The sequence below is a fragment of the Lathamus discolor genome, chromosome 1, assembly GCF_037157495.1.
Source record: "Lathamus discolor isolate bLatDis1 chromosome 1, bLatDis1.hap1, whole genome shotgun sequence".
NCBI classification, from domain to species: domain Eukaryota; kingdom Metazoa; phylum Chordata; class Aves; order Psittaciformes; family Psittacidae; genus Lathamus; species Lathamus discolor.
This window is the reverse complement of record NC_088884.1, coordinates 102367119-102393891: the sequence shown is the minus strand read 5'-3', so window position 1 is coordinate 102393891 and position 26773 is coordinate 102367119. Positions and strand designations below refer to the sequence as shown.

The window sequence follows — 26773 nt, the reverse complement described above, 5'->3', positions numbered from 1 at the left end:
CATCCTTTCTTTAGGTTAGTCTAAGACTTGTTACAGAATTTACCAACTGCACCCATGGCTAGCTAATGGACTCTTGCTAGTTTCTGTTCTGAGTAAGGTTAAAGTGTTATCTTCATATTTTTGCACTTTAACAAAATATAAAATTATTCCCGTATTCTCCCAATCTCTTGAATTTACTCCAGTGAACCCTTTAATTGCATCTTCAAAAGGTAAACACTCATGCTCAGGCCTGTCTTACCTGTATCTTCCATAGGAGTCAATGTACTTTAAAAGGTTATGGGAATCCCTTGTGTTAATTTTATGAAATCATTTTGGTAGGTACCTAGCAGTTCCATCTCTTCAGAGAGAATAAGACAACAATTTTGCTGAAAGAATAACTGAATTCTCAAAGAAATTAATGGCATTTTTTAATGAAGAAAGTTTATTGCAGGTCTGTCTTTTACAATTCTAGTAGAAAGTATAGCTAAGAAAGAAAATGATCTATGACCAATTCATAAAATTGAGCAAACGAAAAGAATAAGCCGAATACATACTATATTGAACTAGGCGTTATGGGAAAGAGAACACCTCATCTATCTTGTGACTGCAGATTAAGGATAGCTGTTCCCCAATCCTTGTTTCCAGTGCCTGCACCAGGTGAAGAGGGGGATAGCACTGACAAACCTCTGATAGCTATTGACAGCAGCTATTTGTAGTAACTCCTCTATCCGCTTACCCTAGAACTAGGAACTGCTCCATTCATCCTAGCGGAGATAACATGCAGCAGGATTTCTGTTCACAGGTCCAAAGTAATTTTATTTAATAGGTAGTCTGACCTTGGAGAAGGGTGTGGATGGGACACTTGTGGTTAGGACAGAAAACGGCTAGAACAAAAAGGTTTCCTTGACTCCAGTCTTTTTTACAAATAAATGTCCAGTGTTCGTGTTTACATCCCAAGTCACTTTAAATTCATATTATCTAAACACTACCCTGCAGCCTGCAAGTCAGGTAACAAACATGATGCAAAAACAACCATCCTTCCCTCTATCTCCAATGCTTGTCTCATGACTTTTTACAGCTAGTCCACTAAAAATTTTTTTTTTTGTGAAAATTTGCGTCTTCAAGTTTAGGAGAAACTTGGCTAAAATTAGAGGCATCAGCATAGAAAGTGAATGCAAGCTTTCTTCCCTTATCTTCCTCTCCAACTCTTCTGAAATGTCCACTCAGAAGAACAGCATAGGACCTGCTCGGAGAGGTGAGGCTAGGTAACCTTTCATTGTCTAACTGCTCGTACAAAAACAAGGTTAGCTACACCAGAAGTTAGTCTATTTCAAGCCCAAGGCTCTGTGAAATGCAGTTAATTAAACTAACACAGATAACTTAAAAATCATCTAACATTGCCAGAATCTTTCCCCTTCTGCTGTTCTCAAGACACCGGCAAAGAGCACTCAAACTACACTATCACTCACCCACTATTAGATCAGTCTCCCATGACAGAGCCTGCCTTGGGCTCGCCAGGAGAGGGTGCACGCAAACTGAAAACAAACTTGGCATGTGAAATGAGAAATTGTGGCGAGAGTCTGGGGAGCTTCAGTTGGATTTGGTTTCATCAGTCCTATGCACCAGGCTGATCCCCGGCAGTCTCAGGAGATACTGAGGCAGGGAGCGTGGGGGATCTGAGTGGCTCAGAAGCAGCAGGGAAGAGGGTCTCAGACCCAGCCACACGAGGATCGTCAGCTGCAGCAGTAATTGCAGAAGTTTTCTCCATTCCAGCTCTATCAGAGTCCTGACAGCGCTTGCTGCAGAAAATCTGACTCTCTTTATCTAGAGCTGTGTTCTAAAAACAAACAAAAAACCCAAGGCAACATATGAAAATAGCAGTTAAATAAAAAACCTTTCTTAACTTAAGGGTTAGAACAATCTACAAGACATGAAGTGCATGCATTAGAGCCAGAAAAAAAGGAGAAATAACATTAGAAATCTTATATATAATTAATTGCAGCTTTTTGTGGTGCTGACTTTGGAAAACATAAGGAAATCTTATCTTCCAGACATACGTTTGCCATGATGAGTTTAAAATTTTGTCTCTCAAGTCTGATGTGGAAAATAATTGACATGAACGGTTATGATAGGACAGGAACTCTTCATACTAGCTATTAGTAACATTTACATACCTGTGTTTTTGCAGACGCAAGGGCTTATATGATACTTAGTGAAAATTTAATAATACATTTCCTGTAACAAACCACATGGTAAAGAAGTTTGTGAAGATGACAGATGAAAGCCTAACAATTTTCCCCCCCTTAAAGGGTCTGCTCTTCTGCTTACTGTTGAGAGTAATTCAATGGCCTCTCATGACGCTGACACAGTGACAAAAGGGCATCATTTCCGAATACTATACTTAAAAAGAGTTAACTGGAGAAGACAATAGCAGGTTAGAATGGAACCTGAGAACTGTAATAGGTGGATTATCTGGAGTATGTGGTGTCTGCTGAAGCTGACAACTTTCATACTCTCTGAAGGATACTGCAAGTTATATTAAACCACAGTGTAATGTTTAACTGCTAGGGAAATGTAGTAGTTCTTGTGTCAGAAACGTATGTCAAAATTGTTTTCTGCGACTTGGAGGGACAGCGTAATTTGTCTTGTTTCACAGTTTGAAGGCTGATACTGATCATTATAAATCCAGCACCTCTTGTCTTAACTATTTATTTTGTGGAAGATCTTTAAGAACCAGTGGTAATACTAATTTAAGTTAATACAAATTAAAGTTTGTGGCTTTTCCAGTTATGAGGAATGATGCAAGATACACTTCCTCTGGTCATGTACAGCTTGAGCTTTCTACAGTAATCCACAAATGTGGACACCTGAACTGAGGAGCAGAAATACATGTTCCGTCTCTGTGGAAATACATGTTCCGTCTCTGTGGCACCCCCTGCATATGTATATGTAAGCATTTTTGTGGTTTATGTTCACATTTATGTGGAATTTCATATTTTGAGTTGGGATGTGCTAATTGTGAAGCAGGGTCAAGTCCTCTGCCTTTTCTTTAGCTATTTCCTTTTTTGATTGACTGCTCAGGAGGACTCGCTTTATCAATGTGAAAATATCTCTGCATTTTTAGTGGCATTTGTACAATACACTATTCACTAAAATATGTGGGTTTAGATACTGAAGTAATTTTCTCATGCAAGTTAATTTTATTGTGTACTTTTTTCAGGTGTGGTTTACTGCATCAGGGCATTAAGGACTGCTGAAATAAGGTACTTACTTAGCCTCTATTTTCCAAACTGAGCATGGAGATTGGTAGTGAAAACTTACGTAATTATGGAATACACAAATTCAAATTCTGCTTTTTCCTGACTCAGCAAAGCTAGCTGGATTTGTATCTCTGATTTTCTCAGAGGGCTTCTAGAATTTGCAGGTATACGGGTGGTGGATTGCTCTGTAATCAGTCTCACTCAGACTCTCCTGCTGAAACTACTTGAATTTTGTATAATTATGTGGTCGTATGCTTGTGGCAGGGGAAGTAGCAAGCAGCCTCATCATACATCTCCTACCCAAAAAGCCTTCCTGCCAGGCTTTTTCGGACCAAAGTACTGAGTATAAAAGTTCCCAAAAGGAAAGGGTAAGTATTTTGGATTTAGGGTGGTGGTGTGGTTTAAGCTGAACCCAGGAGAGGTGGGTTTTGTGGGGTTTTGTTTCTTTCTTTGTTTTTAAATTGAGTTAGATGCAGCCAGGTACAAGGAGAAAATTGTACACGATTGAATTCTCTGCTACTAACAATCAACTCCTGCAAACAGAGCATGCAAGGAAATGACAAACTAAGGTGTATCTAGCTTCTGAGTTTAGCTATGACGTGAAACAGTTTTATCATTATTAAAGTAGCTGCTACGCTGGCAGGATTGCTTTTCCTCTCTTGCTTGCTGGAAAGAGGGTTGTGAATAAACAGGTTTCTGCTATTTCAGTGTCAGGATAAGTTACTTAAAATGGGAAAGGAAATGCTTTCAGTTCATGCTGATGGTTTACTTTCTCCTGTGCTGTCCTCACAGCGCATACTTGTGTAATGCAGTTTAGTTTGGGTTTTGGGGGCTTTAGAGGTTTTTTTTTGTTTGGGTATTTTTTTTTTTTACGATTGAAGAAGAGGCTTAATTTTACTGCTGCTAAGTAAGAATGATTTTTTTACGAATTTAGGACCTTCTGACTAGCTCTGTGATACTGTAAAGGCTGAAATTACAATTAAAATTTTTATTTCAAATGGAAACTGCTTATTTCAGTGGTTTGGGGGTTTGTTTTGTCTTGTTCTGTCATGGTTTGTTGGTTTTTTTTCCCTATTATTGCTTTTAGATATTCCAAGATACATATATGGACAAAATTATTCCCTGGAGAACAGACCAAGACATGTCTGAGGAAGCAAAAAAATAGCTAGTTACATCAGTGTTTCCTTAGAATATTTCAAATATGCAACACTTAATACAGAAAACTTCTTTATAATTACAGCGTTTGAAAGATTTTTCCCTTACTGTTTTTGTGTGGCTGTAAAACTCAATTTCCACTTCAGACTGGCTGAGTTATTTCTCCCTTCTTCTTGTTAAAAATGGAGGACATGTATTTTTTGTGCAGCAGAACAAAGCATCGCAGTTAGTACGTACCATTGCCTTGGACCTACTCAGAGGAAAGCAATGCAGGCGTTGGGAAAGGAGGAAAAAGGAAGGAAGCAAGGGACAGAAACTAGACTTACTTTAAGCAGAACACAATCACAACAAATTTAGATTTACAGAACATTTTGAAATTGACAAAAAAAAAAATCAGTAATGAATCAACAGCAACATGCTTTTAGGGGCAGAAAGAGTCTCATGTGCAAGAACACTGAAGTATGTATGTGCAGTTTTACTTATCTGCCACATGATGGTATTATCTGCATTGACCAGATGACAATATTTGAATGAAGTGATGCTAAAAGGGGTTCCATTTAATATGCAGATGGACTAATATAGCAACGCACTGCAATACATGAGAATTACAATACTGTGCTTGTCCAAATCTGAATGTTTTTAAGCAATGAGTGCTAGTACAAGAACTTCTTGACATGAAGAAAACTAAATTTCAATGCTCTAGGTAAACTGGGGCAAGAATAACAAACTGGGGGGTTAACCTCATTAGATTACAGTGTTTTGAACAAGAAGTTACTTTTCTCTTCAGCAATAACTGGGAACTGCATCCAGAAATAAATAATTATGCTTTTACAGCCTTCCATTTCTTTAAGAAGGAAATAAGGTAGGAAAAGGGAAAATGCAAACTTTCAATGAGGTGTGCCTTCCTGGCTTAAGGAATGTCAGTAGCTAACAGGCTTGGAAAAAACCCCACACCAATAAGAAGCCAGAAGCTGTGCTGTCAGAGATCTGAGACAGGCTTAAGTGGCATGCAAGTTGGAGAGGGGCTGAAAGTTAGAATTAAAATTGCTCTTATTACATATAGTGCATTTTATACCAGTTTTCAGCTTCAGGCTTATCCATAGTCTCAACAGTATAAAGAATGAAGCTCTGAAGTCCCTCTCAAACTGTCAAGTCAAACTGTCAAATGAAATGTAGACAACAGCATGAACCTGAAATCCACATTCTGACTTCTCTAATTTTTATTTTACCACTTTTCCTACATCTAATATTTTGCCTATTTAATAGATATAAATTTATTTGCAAAATCATATATATATATATATATATAATCAGAAACATAATTTTAATTTACCTACTTTTAGATGATTAGGACAATTCTTCGTTAACATTTGTGGGCTGGACTTTGAGAGTAATTAACACTAATGGAGATGGCTGAGGGTGGATTTCACCGTTATGTTCCTACCATAGGTGATTTTAGTTTTCTTGTAGTAACTTAAGTGTGCACAGTGTCCATCCTTGCATTAGACAAGAATGGACCACAGTAAGAACAGAATGGCAGTTCAACCTCCAACACAGTTGCATATTCTCTGCAAAAATGCAGGGTCAGTTACGAGTTCTGAGGAGTTCGGAGTACTGAACACAGTAAACTCCATTTCTTCTACCATGATTCACACATCTGCCTTCTGGAATTACTGTTTATGTAAGTTCAACTATAGGTCATCAGGGTTCCTTCATATGCTTTGAAGAAAGTTCTCATTAGGAAACAGCGCATAGCAGGGGTTAGACTGGGACAAAATGAATGTGGTAAACATTCAGTACTACAAAGAAATTTTTTGAAATGGAGTCTTGTTTCCCAGCAAGCATAGTGTTTAACAACAGTAGGCTTAAGACCAAGTGATACTTGGTTGGGCAGAGGCAAAGAGCCTACTTAACTAACTAGGTGGTCAGCATGATGAAAGATTACAGTTTCATAATGAAAGATTTCAAATTGTTAATTAGCTTTGTTTTAACATAAAACAACTTAGTGTTTACATGTTTCTGTTTGAAAGCATGTTTTTGTAGCTTAGCTAGCACATTGATAGACTTGGTCGCTTTCAAGCCTTGATGAGACAATCCACACTATACATAAAGAATAGAATTAAAGACTATTCTAGCTTTGCTATTCTTGCACCACACATGCTCATAGAGCACTGTTAGAAAAATATGCAAAGTATAATATCAATGTATAAAAATGTTCATTTCTCTTACCATGATGACAGAAACCCCAGCAGATGTGTTATTTTGCTTGGGTAGGGTATTATTAAAGTGCTGCTTCAGTTTACCTGTTACTTCAGCTTGCATATTATTCTCCTGGGAAGCATCATCCTGTATAAGAATAAACAAAATATTCACGTCAGGGAAAAAAAAAAAAGAAGTATGTTTGAATGTAACTGAATATTATCCTCAGGTACTTCCTGCTTTTTAATGCAAAGTAAGCATTCAGACAGGCAGCTGAAAAGTGAATACCCTCTGCTATGTGAGATAGATATAGTTCAAAAGTATTAAGCCAGATTACAGAGGAAAAAAGCAGATCAATCACTGTTTCATGTGTGAACTTCTGCTTCTTAAAATGCCATGAGATGCTGTATACTTTCAGTCCATTGATTTGTCCCACATAAGTTGCAAGTTTAATTCAAGCAAATTAAAAATAATATGCTTGAAATAATGTTAAAAAGCATATTTGTCATTTGGCTTTCTTTCAAATCTTAAATGGGACATCATGTCCTAACTTTGGAAACATTATATAGTACCTCAAATATGTTTGAGAGCAACTATATGCATAGGCACATTACAGTTGTCTCCTCCTGTTTGAGGGAACTCCACAGATCATATTCAGTCCCTCTTTTAAAATGTGTATGGAACTAAACATTGACTATGTATATGTAAACCTAGTATTTATTAATAATGAACTGATTTTAAATCAATAAGCAGTGCACTTTGGTGTTCCCCATTGTTGCTGCCCAAACAGGTGAAAGACCCAGCAGCCATCAGCTTAATGCCTACATTAGATTAGGTATTTTATTTGCTAATTTTAAATAACTTATGAAGTTTGAAGTGCTGTGAGAAACAGGAGATTGTACTTTAAGTAGCATTGCAGCAAGTAAGATGCCAATGTACACAACAGTATTTCCACATACACATTTTTGAGATGACTTTTTTCTAGGCCGAATGTGAATAACAAAAAAGGTGTTCGAGTTGCACATCTGCCTGCCATGTTATGTTAAGCAGGGCTATAGCAAACCCCAGCACCTACTAATTGCTGTCAGCAAGTGATACCCTCACTCTCCTCTTCCAGAACACAGAAGTTAACAGTGGTGCTGTTAGAGCTGAAGCTAACTTCAGACTCTTGCTGTTCAATCTTGCTGTTCAATGTGGAAATGAGAGCAGTAGTTCAGTAAACGGAAATGGGCATAGTAGAAGTGTATTGCTGCTTCTGAAAACTACACCTTAATGGTTAGATTTAGAGATACAATATCAAATTAAAGACAAATGGAATTTACTCACTGACACCCAGGGATGGTTTAGGATCTGTGCTGCTGTGTACCGAGCTTCAGCATTCACATGTAACATCAGGCTAATTAACTCCTTTATTAAAAAAGAAAAAAAGAGAAAAATTTGAGGAGAGTGGAGAACAATATTCCAATTGAAAATATTGTTAGACCAAGTTCTTCTCAGTGCAATTTTCTTGCTACCTGGGTGAAAAACCAAAAAACACCAGCTTACACTGATAACAGTGCAACTTTAGTGGCACAAAAAAATTTCCCCTTTAGGTTTAAGAGTATGCGGGACAGCATGTTTCATATCAACTTCCTTATCATATATGTCTCTGAGTCTTTTGAAACCAGATGAAAAGGAAATGTTAAAAAAGTAAGCCATAGTGTTTCAGTTTGTTCTCTGTATATTCATGCAGGTGACCAGAATGAAAACAAACCTGGGATGGATGAAATCCTATATGGGCATGCACAATAGTAACAGTATCTAAAGAGTACGTATCAGAGGCAAGAAACTGCATCTGAAATTCAAGAAACTGCTGAAATTATTTGAAAAAACTATGTTCTTTTCTGTGTTGCTCCAAAAAAATAAAGGACATTTAACTCATTTCAGCAACCAAGGATCGCCTGGTGTAGGAAAAAGCAGATAAGATGCTAGAAAGAGAAGAAAATGCTTAATTATACTAATGATATGGTTAATCCGGAAAGATTTGGTATTGTAGCTTTCATAATATTTTAAAGGCATTAGAGGAGATGGTTTTTAGCTTTATGAAATACTTCCCATGGGCCTTCTGTTAACAATGTCTACAGATATGATAGAGCTTAAGAGGTCATTGATGCAAAGCAATTCGTAAAATAAAAATCCAAACAAAAACCAACCCAAAAATCATGCAAAAAAACCCAACCAACCAAACATATAAAAAACCCCCAAGACAACAAATCAACCCAAACTGACTCACTTCAATTGTTTATTCATTCAAGTTTACTCTTACACAACTAACTAGTTTACTGGTGTAATTCTTGGTTCTGCAAACCTATTAAGACAATTATGTCCCCCTCCCAAATGATCAACTTCATGTCCTTTGAGCCAAGTTCCCCCTCAAAAAACGTTTTATAGCCTCCAAGTTTTCAGTCTTCATATTCTTACCAAGAGTATTTCAAGGAGCGATAGTTCATGACTTCAGTTTTGGGAAATGTCATCTTCAAGCAGATAAAAGGATACCTAACTCAGAGGTTTCCCAATTACCCAAGTTATTTAGCCTGTGTAAGTCTAAGTGAAAGGTCACCTTTGGTACCAAAATTGAAGGCCCTGGTTGTTCAGAATGCGTGTCTGGAAGAGTGCGAGATGACTGGAGGCTGGGAAATGTTGGCAAATGGATAAACAGCCATTGGGAAATGCAAAAGAAATGCACGTTCTCATCGGCTGGATAACAAATAATCTCCACATGCTAATTAGAGTCCTCAGATATCATTCAGAGTATGTTACTGAATTAGCTTGAGAAGTCGGCCTTAAATACCACACCCCTGTCTATGGCCACACCACTCTGAAAACACCTGCAGAGCCCTGTTCAACGCTATCCAGCACCTTCAAAAGGAAAAAGATGTCTCTGGATCTGAGGGCAAAGCAATAGATAATGCAGCTACTCCAACTCCAAGCACAGCAACTACACCAACCCCAGCAACAGGTACAGCAGCTACTCAAACCCTGAAAGCAACAGTCAGCACAGCTGCTGGTGCTACTCAACCACCAAGCACAGCAGCTGCACCAACCCTGACAACAGATACTGCAGCCACTCCAATCCTAGTGGCAGACGCTGCAGCCACTCCAACCACAGTGGTAATCCCTGCAGTGAAACCAAAGGACCAATTTGTGCTAATATCGGTTGCCCCTGTAAGCGAGGGGAAAAGCAAACAAGAGGCACAAAGAGCAACCTGTACAGTGAAGAAAGATGAAGTACCAATGCACTTACTATATCTTACACACAACCATTTTCAACACAAATAGCAATAACACAAGAACTATTAACAATGGCAAATTGAGCTGGCTGCACCCCTTGAAAATTTCTAATGACTGGCTCAAGTAAAACAGGAACAAATACATCAATTACATTCACTCCACATAGCAATAATTTTAAGAGTGATAGGGAAAAAAATCAGAGACACTTATTTTACAGCTGAAGCACTGAACCTGCTATAATAGTCCGTCATTAAGTAGACTGAATAGAATGTGATGTCCACTGAGTGCAGTCAGAAATCTGCTACGCGGACTCAGACAATAACACGATGGCCTGCAAAATCTGAGCTTTCATTAAGCACAGTTAAGCTAACTAACTGAAAAGGCACAACACCTGGAAGACTGGGTAAGAGTCTGTTTTAAATCTTCCACTCTGCCTTTCCAGCTGTGCACAGTCTTTTCTGTGGCTTGTCGGAAACACTATTTCAGGTAGAAAACATCAATAAATACCTTTGCCGAATCAGTGATGTTATCCCAGTAGGGAGAAGGAAATTCCAGCTTCCCAACAAGTATCTGATCAAAGAGGTCTTCCTGAAGATTGTTTTCACTGTAGAACAGCAGTAATGAAAAAGACCATGAGAAGTCAATTTGTCATATGAATTTATAACTTGATTCGGGGATGGAACAGAAATGATGTTATATCAACTACTACAAATGAGTAATTTGCAAGCTTATATAATGGCAACATTTCTGAGGTGTTTGCCATAGTTATGCACTCAGAAGTGATGGGAACAAAAAAACTAATATATTGAGGTGAAAAATACATATTGACATGAAAGGATTTCCACTGGAATAGAGACTGCATAGCTAACATAAGAAAGGTGATTAAAAAATAAGTCACTTGCCAGCCTAGTTTTAAAGGATCTACTGCAGAAAGCACATAATAGGGGGGAGAGGATTAGTGAAATGAGCCTTTTCTGTTAAAATGTCACAACAGGAGGATTTTCAAAAATTCAAAGAGAAGATATGGAAAAGACAGGATACGCTTAATTTACTGAACATTAGCAGGATACTGATACTGAAAGGGTAAGTACTTTGTTTCAAAAACATATTCAGAGATCAATGGCAGCATTTTTGTTGGGTTTTTTTAACTTGACTTGTTTGTTGGCCCTAGCCACCATGAACATCTACCCAACCTATTTCTGTAATGAGCAACTGACCTCTCAAGTTGGTTTTGCAATAAGTATTTATTAACCTTGGTTAAAACCTGATTCTAATAGCATGGTGTGGACACTATTCATACCCCCCCCCAACTCCAACTCTATTCAGAGCAATTGCCATTTATTTATATAAAATATCTTTCAAAACATGTTTTCAGTTTTAAACATGAACTAACCACATGCAAAACCTAAATGACATTTTTCTTTACCTTTTTTTTTTCCATTGGCTTTTTTTTTTTTTTTTTTTTATGTTATTCTTTGCAAAATATTCAGTCTGGTGATTTTTAGTTAAAAGCTAAGTATTTTTCTCTCAAAGTGGACAAAGAGACTGAAAAAAATAAATTCTATGTTAAGAGGTGAATTCTCTATTAAAATGTGCCAATTCTTTCTCATCCCCTGGAAAAATAATTGCTGAGGCACAAAGCATATCCATGTGATTTTTAGTAGAACTCACACATATTGTGACACTGAGTAGCAAGAATTCCATCTGCAAACTCCATCGCTAATATGACACTTATCAGAAAGCTTAACAAGGTTAAAAATGCAGTATAAATTCTTCTGACCTCAGTTTACCATTTAACCTTCACCCTCAACGCCACAAACCACTAAACTGCTATGCCCAAACAGAAACACTAGAGGGCAAAGCATACACGTTAATTGAACTGGCATACACCGCGGGAAAAAGAAGGAGCTCTTCCTTCACACGACGATATCCCTGCACGCAGCAGTAAACCAGTTGCTCCCTTAGAAAGACAGCAAATAAAATTGGTCCCAAAAACGTGACAAGAGCGACAAGAAAAACAAAGGGAAAAAAAAAACCACAAAAAAAGCAAAGAAAGCGTGTCACTCTAATCAACGTTTTCCCTAGGATGCCTTATTCAGGGAGGCAGGTAAGATTTGCTCAGAAAGAACTTGGTTCTTTACTATTTCTTCCCTTGGACATACAGGGACACTCACCTGCGAAAAGGTGGAAATCCACATAACAGTATGTATGTGATCACACCTGCAGCCCAAATATCCACCTTTAAGCCATATCTGAGAAAACAAGACTGTGTTACTTTGTAGATTTTTTTATTTTTTAAAAAAGAAGACATTCCAATAAAAAAACTGATTATATTTACATTAATATATATTGCGAATCTGCTCTATGTTACTTGCTGATGATGTAGAAATGTATTTTGTCCCTAAGCGTCATTTTACATAGCTTCCCTCACAGTCTTAGAAAACCATAACATCATTTTTCTTTCTTTCCTTTTCTTTTTTCTTTTTTTCTTCCCCCCATAAGCCTCAAGGCTCTCCAGGGTCTTCTGAATATGCTCAGATTCAATTTAGTATGAAGGTTTCTCAATCCAGGATCACTAATGATAAAGGACATGGACGTGCTTCCTTAGTCGCCACAGTGGAGTAACCACTCCATTTGTAAGGTTATCATGTGTTGCTAAGCAACAAGAAATATACCAAATCTCCAGTCTCTTGAGCGAGTAATGCAGGAAAAAAGCACTGCACTTTTCTTTTAAAGCACAGAAATTGAAACACTAGAGGTCAAAAAGAGGTCTTTTTTTCCTATTCCTTTCTATCCAGGAGATTCAGTTTGTCAAATTCTAAAACATGCAGATGAAGTGCCCTTTGACCTCACTGCAGCTGTGAAGTATGTCTTGATATGACAAGTGCACTGAACGGTGCCTGAAACAATACAACAAACCTCCCTCCATTAGGAAGACCAACTTCAGAATGGTCACAGGCATGGCAAGAGCCAGTTAGCATGGAATTGTCTAAGTTCCATAGATCTAATGGGTCTCATAGGTCTAAAAGGAAAGATGTCTTGTGAAATTCTACTATTTTACAAAATTATTTTGTATTTATGCAACCACCTGTTAAATATAGAAAAACGGGGTGGTTTAATTAAACCACCAGTTATCAAATAGCATGTGTCACCCAAACAAGGTTACTTTAGATGTGGTCTGAGAACATATTTAGACTAAGTGACCTCTGGAATCTCTTCCCATATAAGTTTTTCTGTTTCGAACATGAAAAATGTGTTTTGTTTGGTTTTCCCCAACCATCTGCTACGGCTAATACAATGGGCTTTGAATGGGGAGGTGAGGCGGGGAACACAAACCAATAAAACTCCACAGCTCTGGTCCTAGGGAGATGACAAGAAGGTAACGAAGTATCCTGGGAGCAGAATGAGTGAGGAAACTGGCCTTTTCAAAGAACTGAATGATGCCTGTTTTGTCATAAGTGCTTTGGTTCGAAACAACAAAGGACCAGCCTGTCAGAGCGTTCGAGTTCTTACAACAGTTAGGAGCTACCTGCCAAAAATAACTGGTTAAAAGACCTATGTCTCAGTCAGTCATTCTCACCCTGTCTCTGCAATTATTTCTGGAGCCACATAGGTGGGTGTACCACAGACAGTAAATAATGGTCCTTCAACCACAGTTGCCAGTCCAAAGTCTCCTAGCTTCAAAGACTTGGTTCCATCTGGATATTCACATACCTAGAACCAGCAAAATAAAAACAGAATGAGGAGAAGAACATCTGAATTTTTTTTAATCCCTTAATTTGTTAGCCAAATAATAATCAGGACAAAGAGGTAACTTCCACAGTGCTGTAAGGAAAGAAGAGAAAAATGGTATGACCACTGATTGCCACAGTGAAGCTGGAGCTAGTGTTCATGGGAGCTGCCTGCCAGCTATGTAGGTCAGACCATGATACAGCGTTAAGCAACTAGAGGGGGGGGAAAAACCCAGTCCTAGAATGCTGAGAAGTTTTAAATACACTAAGGAAAATATGAAACTATACTTCCATTTGATTGCAACCTAGAGTTTAAAATGGGATTGGCAGCTACAATCAGATTTGTTTAACCTCTGAGACTAATTTAGCGTAAATCTAGTCTGCATACTGAATATTTCATAGGCAAATGTCTTCCCTAAGCTTAGTCTAGGCAAGTTCAGTATGGGAGTGAGAAAGCTGACTGAGAAGTGTTTAGATTTCTGTGCAGACCCAAATGTTTCATTACAGCAAAGATAACATCCCTAAGAAACTAATCTCAGTTTTGTTCTTAAAGTAAAACATTTACATTAATATGATTTCAATGGGATCTAGTTTTCTAGAATGTAGGACTCCAGAATTTCCAGAATGGCTGAATTAATTTGATTTACTCAAACAACTAAATACTGTAAGGCAGCAACACCTTCCTTCATTCTCCTGTGTAATTCATATAATTAATGGAAACACTTGTTCTCCTTCATATAACATCTTCATATCTGCTATTACCGTTATTTTTTGTATTTTTAAATGCATGACTAGTAAAGAGAATGGAATTCAGACAGCTGGATGACTCTGTGCAAGCTAACTACTAACTCAGTAGTAGTAGAACTAAATGCTTGAAATTATAGGTAGCAATTGATGGGAATTATATGCATTTACATTCAATGCCAATATGCTATCTTAGCATTCTGCCACTGTCAATCACAGTGAATAAGATTTGCATCTGTTGAGTAATCTCTTTAGGCTTTCTAGGCAGAAAGGACATTTGTGCCTATTTATAAGTGATTTAATCACTAATGAGAGCTTAAAATTTCTTTGGACTGGCTGTGTTTGAAGATGCACTGATAGTGTGACTTCCACCTTCATTGTCTTTCTTTTAAGTGCCACATTGCTGTGACTACATTTTTAGACGAAGCACACACTCTCCCCTTTCCTTTTGCTAAACGATTAATTTATTTGAGGGCTTATTTAGATGGCTAAACACTGTCAGTGGAATTAGTTGAGAAAGAATTGACTATTGATTGGAAAAATATTTTCAGGTTCTGTTGCTGTCTTTGTAACAGTTCAAAATTTGGTCTGGGATAAGCCACAACTCCTACTCTAGTTGCAATGTCATTGCACAGGTTTGGCAAACACCACAGAAGGCTTTAAGAAATGCTTACTGTGTGTTGGTGAAAGCTACTAGAGTTCCTGATGACAGTGGCTCAAGCAGGGAAGATTATGGCCCTGCTCATTGTACAACACATAGTATTTAATACTCGGTATCTAATACATAAATATAACCTGTGTATAAGCAAGACCCCATGCTGTTCCCATTCTGTGAACTGTAGTCTAGTTCCCAAAGCAGACTTCATGGTAATTCTTGTCAACACAATTATTTTGTCTCTGCTGGAAACAAAAGTAGTCAGTACCCTAGGACAAAACTAATGTATGGATAGAGTTAATTCCTGGTTAGAATACTGGTAAATCATCAGAAAGATGTTCCAACTATGACAGTGAAAGAGGAAAAAAAAAACTTGCTCCAGATGCTAGCCATATGACGGTTCAAAGAAATGGCACTCAGCCCACCTTTTCTCCCACTTGCAAGCTACAATAAATAATTCATTGGTACAGCTTTCAAATTAACTGGTTTATGAGACAACACTCCTGCTTATCCAAATGGCAACCAATTAAAATGTAAATAAAGATAGGTATAAGACCAGGTCTGAGCACAGCTCACTTGGGTGATGGTGACTGCTATCTCATGGCAGAAGAATTGTTTCATACATGCTTACTCTGAATTAATATTCCTGCTGTTCTCTGCTCAGCTCCTTGACATTTATATACAAGCATTTGCATTACTGAGAGCAAAGCAAGAGAAAATCTTTGAAAATAAATGGGACATACCAGGAGATTTTCTGGCTTGATGTCTCTGTGCACAATGTTGAGACCATGAAGGTATTTGAGTGCACTGGCTAGGTTGTAAACCATTGCACTCCCATCTCGCTCTGTGTATTTTGTAGAAGAAGTGATAGCATCAAATAGATCTCCCCCCTAAAGAAATGGAAAGATAATAGATCACTGCATGAAAAATAATGAAGATGATGATTTCATATAAAAACTGCGTAAAATCTTCCTTTACAAAAGGCATCTCAAGTAGCTGTTAAACAGCAAAAAAATTATTTTGCTGAAATATGATCTTGTCACCAAAGCACTAGACTGCAGCTTGTGCATTCTACATCATTCTCAACTGTACTCCAGGCTCCTGGTGTCTAAGTGTAGGCAAATCACAGCTCTTCTCTGTCTTGATTTCATTCTGTTGATCTTCCTATCTTTGATCACTCATTTATATTACCTACAGGTACAGGCATACAGTTTCCCTTTTCTCCATCTTATTAATACTTTTATGTAGCAGGACATTTTAAGTAAATTGTTTTGAGTGAAACTTAAAAGTTTTACTCTGATTTTGAGTAAAACTTAAAGTAATATAAACTATCCCAATAATAAAAAAACTAACATAACAAATATGCAGCAATTATAATGAAATGCAAATTGGAATTTCTGTAGATATTGAATATTCTATAGGTACTTCTGTAGATATATGCTCTACCCCTGGCAGTGTTCAGGTTGGATAGAGCTTTGAGCAACATGGTCTAGTGGAAGATGTCCCTGCCCATGGCAGGGGGGTTGGAACTAAATGATTCTTAAGGGCCCTTCTAACCCAAAGCATTCTGTGATTCTGTGATTCTATGATATATGCAGAAATATCAAATAAATATAGCTGAAGAGGACAAACAACATCAGCATGATCTTTGCCAAGCTGAATGATGGTTATGATTCTACAATACACCTAAGTGCAGAATCTACAGGTGATTTATAAATGTGCCAGCTGTGCAGTCTCTGATTATGGATGCCCTATTCCTCTTGGAATACATAACAACATGTAAGCGAGTTACTGATGCAGCATTCCCAGCCATTGCAACAAATTTTATGTGGGTGTCTCTATGATGGTTACCGTGGATACATCTGTAGGAGTGATCTGTCTGAGCTGTGGGTGGCATTCCAAGCATTTCAATACATGTGGAAGAGAAGCAGCAATTCAGGAAAAGGGGGCCAAGATGGTGGTGTATTAAAATATATATATGTAAAAATACTGTCTTAAAACCAAAAAATCCTCTGCTATATAAAAATAACATCTAGAAAGAGAGAGAAACGGGTAGACTACAGAAATTAACGAATTCAACAATTACAGACTTTATTTAGAGGCTTCTCAGGCTGGCAACCATTCTAGAGAGAGACTCCAGAATGTAAAAATGATTTTGACGAATAAAAAGAGATGATGATGATGTATATTATTTGTATCTGACATGCCAATCAAATGTATTCTTGCTGTCTATGTACAGAAAACAGACGAGAGTGCATGACTAAAATTTATTGTAACTTGTGTGTTTGGTTCACAAGGTGACAGCAAAATGAAGAAAGCAGCATCTATTTTCTGGCGAACTGGAAAAACGTGAGTGAATGTTTGATACAGCCTGTAAACCTCACCTGAAAACAGGTGAGGTTTTTTGAGCTTTAATTTTGCTGGACCATAATCACTTGAGTTTAAACTATTCATTTTATCTATTTTCTACTAAGATGAATCTAGTAAAGAGATTTTTTTTTCCTTGAAAACAAATAATTAAATAAAGATACTAGTTAAATAAATGCAGATGTTCTGTCAGTAAATGCCTATCACTATTACACCCTGCATATTGTAAACATAATATAAAAACCACTATCCACTTCTCACATAGCAAAATACCTCAAATCTGTGTAAGTAGTTCTAAGTGCAACTGAAGAGACAGAAATTCCATTAATATAACCGACTGGCAAGAGTATTTGCATGATTAAAAATGCAAGTTGCCACTGAAATCTTAGCTGATTATGTTTCCCAAGATCTTAATGTTCCTAGATACTTCTCAGATTCCACACAACACAGAGAATTAGCAAGAAAAATTCTCCTTAGTCTTACCTTGACCAGCTCCATCACCAGATAGAGTTCTGTTGGGGTGTCCATTTCCTCTATGAGCATAATGATATTTGGATGCTTCACTCGACGCAGAATAGACACTTCATTTTCAATCAGGTGTTCCTGTTCAGAAAGGAGGACAGGCATTTATCTGAACAGACTTGAAATTGCCAATTCACTTTTCCTTTGATCAACTGACTACTGATCACTTGAACAGCGAGCACCCTTTTTGCTGTGTAATTTATATAGCAGACAGTTGTTGTCAGATGCTAGATTTTAACTTGTATTTTAGCTCAACAGTACTTCATCATTGAACAGATTTAATTTACCATATTTCACATACATACCCCAGAACATGACAGCAATTCAGGAAATGCAGATTATATTCTTATGTGTGTATTATGAGGTGAAATAAAGTTCAGAATCCCCTCTCTCCCAAGCTGGATCATTGTAACCTGACTTCCCCCATCAACAATTAACATGTTCTTGAGCCTCTCTAGCCTTTGCCTCTCATTTAGCGTAGGTTACTCATGACAGATTACCTAGGATTTATTTTCAAGAACTTTATTTTTTAAAAAAAGTTGTGGATTATATACAGAAAAAATGTAACTGCTTTGGTTACAGATTTCAGTTCATTTTATATGTATGTTCAGATTTACAATCTGCAAAATATGTAATGGCTCAGTTAAGTCACTGTGGCTCCAACAGATTAATAGCACACACTGAGTTTAATTTCCCCTTTGCTATAGTTCTGAGGAAGCTATGGGTTTCAAGAACAAATTGGTTTCAGAATATTTTGTTTTCTAGAATATCTTAGCTTGGTTGACACTGAAGAGCGAAGAAAAGCACATGCTCCTCTCATGTGAAGAACAGTTTGCATTTTCCTTTATATTGGAATACATATTGTATGATATGTATGTATTGGAATACAGATACTGTATTTAGGTTCACTGCAAAATAAGTAGCAACGCTTGCGTAAAACACAAGTTTCCTCACACTTTGGCAGACAACAAATCATGGCACTGGACTTGCCACTTATTCATGTTTAATGCACTGATTAGTAGCATGCACTTCATGCATTTGTGAGCAGAGCACTACAAGTAGATATGATCAACTGTGCATAGGCAGTGATTGAAGTTCTTATGCTACTTCACCTTCTAGTTCCAGATCTATTATTTATAGATGCATTGTGTTTTTACCAAATCTTTATGTGGCTATGTCACTCAGAAATCACATGCCATGTGTGCATCTCATTTTGTGAGAGTATGGTGCGGCATATAGGGGTTAAACAGTCACACCTTTGAAATTCAGTTTGAAAGAGCATCAACTGTCATTTTGAACAAATACATGTCTGCTCCAAGCAAAGTGCTCTGGAGAAAAAAAAAACAACAAAACAAACAAACATGAAGCAATTTTGTTAAACACAGTGCTGAATCTCATCAAGAGACAGAAGTGAACAGCCACAGCATCCTAAGCGTTATGGATGGAAGCCTGTAAATTCAAAACTAGCATTAAGAGTCCAAGCAACACCCAGAATCTTATTACAGTTTTATCTACCTAAAGAACAGAAAACATACTAAATTTATTACAACTAAGGTACAACAGCTTTACCTGTGCTTTCCTGGTTTCACTGGACTAAATTGTTAATTGTTTTAAATAAAGCTCAGGAATAAGTAATGTTTGTTTAAAATAAACTATTTTTTTTAATGGCTCCAAAATGTTTCTGACCTCCTGTTTTAATACCTGTCCTCAAAATACTAACATCTAGTTAGTTATTTTCAACCACCTCACTGTTTTTGCTGTATTTTGTCAAGTAAAAAAAAAAAAAGAAGTAACTCTCAAACTTTTTATAATGTTCTCCTGGATAATGCAATATAGATTTCAGTCTACATTAATACAATTTATTTACAGAGAGTTTATTGTATAATTAACATTTAAGCCACTTGTGGAAAATACATTCGTCAATTGGATTCAACTTTTAGAACATTGAAGATGAACTGCTGAAGAGCAGTGAGCAACATACAAATCATGCATATATGGACCAGATGGGTGTTTTTAAGACAGGGCTTATGTTGGCACATGAAACGGAGTGAGGGAGGAATAAGCTGTAGCAAAGTTTAGTTATTTTCTTTGTTGGAGCTCTTCCAGGACAGTTCTGCCGCCTACCAGGCAGGTATCAACATCTTCTTAACAACAGTCTTGTGCTTACACATGCACATAGATCTGTATGTAGCTACAGACACAGGTCCTTTCAAAACAGGCAAGTATGCATCCATGGGGTTGATATTTTTTATTTGCTTGTTTTAAAGCAGTGAGAACGATAAATAGAAAATCTGTCTCAACTATGTTGCATAAAATGGACTGTCTGTCTCTGGGCCATCCCAATTTATGATACCTAAGCAGCTGATTCAGACAAGTAATAAAACACATTTAAAGTTGCAAGCTGTACAAATCACCCAGAAGTTTTCTTTTTCAGTGAAACACACTGCCAAAAGACAACATTTGAATCTCAAAACAGTAATTCTACCACTTTTTCTTGTGGTTATACATTTTTAAGATTCCCTTCTAAATACCCCCTCAAATAAACCTAGAGAATATGAGACAAAGTGATGGGGAAACAGGAACACTAATCTCCTGGCACCTAATACAAAATTTAAAGTCTGCATAGATAAAACATTTGTTTGAGAACCTCTACTTAAAGCAAGTCATCACAGCAGGTAGTGCATTTGTGTACAGTATTATACAGCTCGTTACCATACAAAGAATGTCATACATACTCTTCCTACAAGGTCACATTCCATATTCGGAGCTCTGAATTGCGCTATATAAATGACAAAAAGGGTACCTTTAAATTAAAACCCTGGCCTAGATGCAAAGTTACCTCCAGAATCATTCCAGTGCAATCATTAAAAAAACACAGTATTTGTATCAAAAAGTCCACATTCTCAGTCATCTTTGAATGGCATATTCACTACTCTTAAAGAGACTTTAATCCAGCATTTAACTGTTAATTAATACTGTGCCCTCAGTGTTCTAGCTAACACTAAACAAAAATAAATCCATTTGATTTATAAAAGTACTTTGTTTTTAAGGTATTGCAAAGCAGTGAAAATAGAAGTACTTCATTTGTTATCGATTCCAACATTTAGTCTAAATTCTTGGCTGTAGGTTGAGGTCTTTTCTTCCTTTTTTAATAACCTGTGTACTTTGGAGGAAGGTAAAGGCGATGTCTGACACCCAGATATTTACTTCAATTATGTAACATGATGTTCTGCTAGACAAACAGTTTTGGACTTTTTTGTTTTGAGCATGAATTAAAAAGAAACTTTAAGGAACTTCTTTTAAGAGATCTTTGCTGTATAAGATGGTGGAACTTCACAAACAGAAAGAAACAGTTGTGCAAACTCCTTTCCAAATCCATGTTCTGCATATAAAAGGAGTATGAACAGTCATAAAAAGATAGAAATAAGAGGCAGAGAGGGATGGGTGTTATATAAACACACATACAACTGCAAATTTCCTCCCTAATATTTTAAGATCAAAATGTAATGCGTTCTGAACATATACTAGCATTTTCTTTGTTAGTCCCACAAAACAGACATCAATTTGGTTTTTACTCTATTATCTAGTAGACAACACTCACTACTTTTAGTACTTACTTCTTGGATACTCTATCATTCTGTTAAACAGACATCTTGAAAACAGTCAGAAACACAAACACCCCCACCATTTATGACTAATGAGCAGCTGCTAGTGCTGTTTCTGCTATTTTTCTTATAAATGCAAATTGTTGTACTCTACCTTTCCACAGCATTTAGCCTTGTCTATGATCTTCAGTGCAAACTCCTTTCCTGTGGATCTTGCAAGAAAAATATGAGAACCATTAATTAGAAACTCATCAACAAATTGTGGCATTATCTGGAAGAATATAGATCATCATAAGAGAATGCCTTGATTCATGGAGGTTGCTGATGGAGAATTCACAGAAAGGACCTGATTTTTTTGTTTTCTCAGGAGCATCTGTGCCTGCTGTTTCCCTGACTACCATAGCCCAGCTCACTTTTTGTATAAATCCCAGGCTCCAGCTGCAATTCATTCTTCTGTGACCTGGCACAACTCTCTGTCACTTCTGTAATGCAACATGCAAAATTTGCCTTGAACCTTCCGCTTACCTTTGTTCAACTGGTAGGCTTTAAAGAAGAAATCATACACATTTATGTGAAAGTGAGCAGAAGAAAGATTGATACCCTAGTATAAAAATTCAATAGGATTCAGAAGAGCTAAAATCCCATAGCTTATTACAGAGTAGTCTAAAATCCCACAAAATTTATAAGGCACTTATTTTGATCTTTTCTATTTCATTCTTTATTTTTAAAGTATTCTGTGGAGTTCTATAACAGTCCTCTAAAGTCCCATGACATTTAAGAGGGTGGTTATATACAAAGTAAAAAGGATTAATGTTTTCGGTAAATACTGTCACAGAAAGGAGCTCTTGTTTGCCTCTCATCAATCTAAGCAATAAAAATATTCCCCATTTCTCCAGAAGGGGAGAAAATGAGAGAAAAAAACCCCACAAATTATTATTTTTTTAAAAACAAAACAACAACAAAAAAGACTACTTACATTAATGATAATTTAAAATAACAAGAAAATGCCATAAACCCCTGGTGCTACTGTTTTGCGTTGTGTCAGTAACTAGACTTCAGTGTGCATCACAACACCACTAGCATCTATGGTAAAAAACACTGGAGGCAGTTGGAAAAGCAAATGTCAGGCATGTTTTTAAACTCCCAGGTTATTTTTCTCTATACTTTTGGCATTAAATACACTACTCAAAATTAGTAACTTACAAAGAAAAAAAATAAGTGAATTAATGTCTCACATTTGACTTATCCATTATTGAAAAAATGCAGCAGAGAATCTCAGCTCCGAAAGTGCAGCTGTATCTGTGAGGTTGTCATAGTTACAACCTGATCTGGTTTTTAGATAGAAATGTTATCTAAATGCTATCTGTGAAACGCTACCTGTGAAATGCCATCCTCGCATGTTATGGACCTGATGTAAAACCTAATAAGAATACAGTGTGTAATTCAGAATCACAATTTATGCATTATGCTAAATTAAGTGCATTATCTCAAAGCCTGAAAAAAACTGATCAGCAAAACCCACTTAATAAACCTCCAGTACTTATGCTGTGTAGAAAAAAAGGTTAACATTTTTTAAGCCAATTCATCAACCAATTTCAAATCCCTCTTGCAAATGTCCTCTACTATAGAATCTAACAAAAAAACCTGGATAACATCCACAAAATTTGTGAGCTAATACTACTGCCCATCATACACCAGTATTGTCTGACAGGTTTCTGGTATTCTTATGTCTAGCTGTCAGTGTCCATCTGTTGGCTCGTGTCTTTATATACAGACATATAGCCACCCTTTACAAATTAGACCATCTTATTCTTTTTGTTGAACAGATGATATAATAGGCTGGCTCCACAACTAAGGCTTCCAAGCACACCAGTACTACAAATGAAGTATAATAAATAAAAACTGAAAAAAAAAGCATTTATAGTTGGCATTTCCTCTGTCATCATTATTCTTAGCAATGACTGTTGTGTATTTATTTTGTATAAAATTCACATAATAATGCTTCACTAAATACATACTAAACTAGATTTTGAAGTTTAATATTGCTTTTTTTTAAAAAATTAAGAAAAAAATAAAAAAATTGGAAGGTTGTTTCTCTAGTTCACAAGATGAGGTTTTGAAACCCAATTGACTTAGCAGACTGTCCTACTTTCAGCAGAATTTAAGTGACTTTCAGAAAGCACAGTCAATATTCCTGAAAATAATGAATTACAATATCTTATTCTTTTAGCCTGTTATCTTTCATAAATATTGCTCACTCTACAGATAAGAAAGAATCTGTGGTCAGTCTCAGGGTACATGGGAAAACACTGTGAAGCATCATTTATTTGGTGCCGGCGCCAAAACACTGGGGTTTTAAACTATGGAAGACCCTTCAAAAGACAAGGTATGCTGGGGCCTGACAATCTACCTGACTCAAAGGGGAAAATACATCTTTTGCTGGTGTAAGATGGTGGGGCTGATTGAGAGAGAGTTTAAACTAGAATCAATGAGAAAGGAATAGCAACAGGATTGCAGTACGTAAGCCAAAGGTTGGTATGGCATTGCATGAGGGTAGCAATGCTAGTGAGAACATTTACACTGCTCACTGTGGTAATGCTTGTCAGGAACCAGAGCTTGTTGGTATAACATGTAAAAAAAAAAATTAAATTAAAAATCAAGACCTTCATGTCTAGATGTTAATGCTGATGAGAAGCATTACCTTAAATGTGCATATGCAACAGGAGCTATTTTGAGCAGTAACTGTAGCATTTCAAGATCATATTTAGCCATTTTTTTTTCTTTATCAGCACTGTACTAGTGTCTCTAGGAGCTGCCACTGCAGTCTTTATTCATTACTCTATAAGCTTTGCATGCTTGCATATCACTTTTTCAAAAAAGTATTAAAAATAGCAATTGTCATGTGTTGCTACAAACCAGAAGGGTGTATTAGACATTGTGTTACATACCACCTGCCAATATTATCCTCAGTAATAGAGAAAAATAATTCAGATACAATATGAAGAAACAGTTCTCTTGAGGAAAAAGCAATAATGGCCAGAGAAACTTATGCTTAAGCAGAAGAGGCCTCCAGATCAGCCTCAGCCCAATGCTTCTGGCCCATTTGGATGACTCAACAAAAGTATTTATCTCTGCTAAGACTGGAATGAGATGTTTCCATTCAGAATTATCTTTCTTTTCATTTAAATAAAACCAGCAGATGAGGATCAAATAATAGGAACTGTCTCTAACTTTTATGGCTTTTACAGATATTTGCTGAATTTGCCCAATATTTGCATACAGGTTGGAGATTCCTCATAATATTTAAGAAGCTGACATAACACTCAGACTGATGGAGACAGCAGAAAGTGATTCTAAAAAATACACTGAGAAAGTGACAGTCAATTCATCTGTTATGTTTGCACTAGCAGCAAAGTGTGACACAAAGCTTGCAGAGGAAGTGCAGTAACACAGCACAGGTCTGTAAAGGACTCCTGTCTGCTTGATGAAAAAGCAGGCACAAGACTATTTCAGTCTCACAGCACTACCGCAAAGATGAAGCAAGCACAAGGGAGTCAGTAGCGCAGCCACCTACTCCATGCCTTTAAGAATACTTTGCCCACAGTACACTGAAAGCTGTGAAAAAATCATTTAAACAGCAGGCAGTAGGGATACTACAGCAGCAGAATTGCTGAGGCAGAAAGGAGGTATCTCAAAGACTGTTTAGATGCCACATACAATTTCCTGCCATCCACAACAGTCTATGGTGTGAGGGGATTTCTTAAAGACCTGTGGGATTTCTTTAAGAGCCTCCATTAGATAACCCCTTTAGTTTTGGGAATAAAAAGCCGTGTTCCTCTGTTGCTCTTGTATCCCTTTGCTGGAACAATATAATACATAGGAAGCTGTGTGGTTTGCTATGCCTAGCTCTCCTGAACTGTAAGAGGCATAGCTTATCAAAGTTATTCCTCATATATTATATATGATACGTTATATATATTATAAATTATCTGTATTATATATATTATAAATTATCAAAGGCATAACTTTGCAACTGCTCTTTGATTTCATCTCATCACATCTTCTATGAAAATAGGATGGGCTTTATCCAGTAAAATAAACAGCAGTACTGAACAGTTTCCCTGCTCACCTTTCTACGCACTCCTTTACAACAGCGAAATTGCCATCACCAATTACCTTCCCCACTTTATACTTCTCAAGAATGGTAGATGACCCTGAGCACTTGTTTCCATTCAAGCCTGCAAAAAAGAAAGGTCACCAATGCAAGCTGAAGTGTCAGCAGGGTGTAATATATCCCCAGTGGGTTCCACAAACACAGAACAGTCACAAATGCAAAACAAAACTTAAAGATGTTTTCTTCAGAGCTCATTCCCTTGTTTGTATCTCAACTATAAGAAAGAACATGACAAGACTAATCAGAGTTGTTTGATCTTTTAATGCACAAATCGAATCTTGCTATGCTTTTGTGTGGACATATTCTAAATGTAATAAATGTCATTAGAAGTCCTTAGTCTCAACATTTACTGAGCTCTTTGTGCATACTCAAAGCAAAAATAGAAATAAGGCTCCTCTACAATGCATGAAAAAAACCCAAAAGTTTTATCTGCTGAATTCCTTCAGGTTCCCTTGGGTGCTGCTGAAACATCTAAAATGCAAATAAGTTTGACAGCGGCTTATTTCAGTATTTTTAAATTCAAAACAAGACTCTAAAACTAAATTTAAAAATAATAAAAAATATAACATTGCTTTGAAGAGGTAAGGAATGAAAGCTTAAGCTTAGCTCAGGTCAGTTTATGGGCTAGTGGTTCTACCTGAAGTACAATGTGCTGTTTTGAGGAGGGCCCCACTTACAATCCAGCCACAAAGACATTTCGTGTGATACTATGCAGGTCATGTTCAAAATCACTCAAATTCCTAATAGTGACTGTTGAAGAGCAGGGTCCACTAATATGCTACCTCTTGACATAAAAAGAAAAAAAAATATTTCCTAGCTTTACTGCCTTGATACAGAAAATGCGATCACAATTTTTCCAAGATAAGGTTGTTAAGAAGTTATCAAACATCTCAGAACAAAACATGGTCTGGAGTCATCAGAAACCATGTAAAACTGCTAACCCAACTGTCACCTACAGCAAAATTTTTGCAGTTGTTAGCAACTATTGTTGTCCTACCTTCGGGACTCTGGCAATGGAGTGATTCAGGTACACCATTCACATTGGAAGATGATCCACCATGTGGAGGGATCTATGGGAGAATGTAAGAACTTATTATTTCTGATGGTAAAGT

General features: G+C 36.9%; 1 protein-coding gene across 4 annotated transcripts in view; it reads right to left on the bottom strand.

The window, feature by feature from the left end:
- Positions 1 to 405: 405 nt before the first annotated feature.
- DCLK2 (doublecortin like kinase 2) overlaps positions 406 to 26773 on the bottom strand; it is an 89288-nt gene continuing 62920 nt past the window's right edge. The window contains exons 6-17 of one of the 4 annotated variants that reach the window (XM_065688500.1): positions 26659 to 26731; positions 25617 to 25725; positions 21642 to 21699; positions 17844 to 17963; positions 15737 to 15883; positions 13444 to 13577; positions 12038 to 12115; positions 10371 to 10467; positions 7920 to 8000; positions 6624 to 6740; positions 2154 to 2214; positions 1730 to 1816 (exon numbers count right to left, since the gene is read on the bottom strand). In XM_065688500.1, coding sequence (XP_065544572.1) covers positions 2200 to 2214; positions 6624 to 6740; positions 7920 to 8000; positions 10371 to 10467; positions 12038 to 12115; positions 13444 to 13577; positions 15737 to 15883; positions 17844 to 17963; positions 21642 to 21699; positions 25617 to 25725; positions 26659 to 26731 — 1029 coding nt within the window. In that variant the 3' untranslated portion in view covers positions 1730 to 1816; positions 2154 to 2199. Of the gene's footprint in view, positions 2215 to 5469; positions 5553 to 6623; positions 6741 to 7919; positions 8001 to 10370; positions 10468 to 12037; positions 12116 to 13443; positions 13578 to 15736; positions 15884 to 17843; positions 17964 to 21641; positions 21700 to 25616; positions 25726 to 26658; positions 26732 to 26773 lie in introns of all 4 variants that reach the window. The other 3 variants (XR_010614612.1, XM_065688476.1, XM_065688490.1) reach the window with 3 other exon arrangements.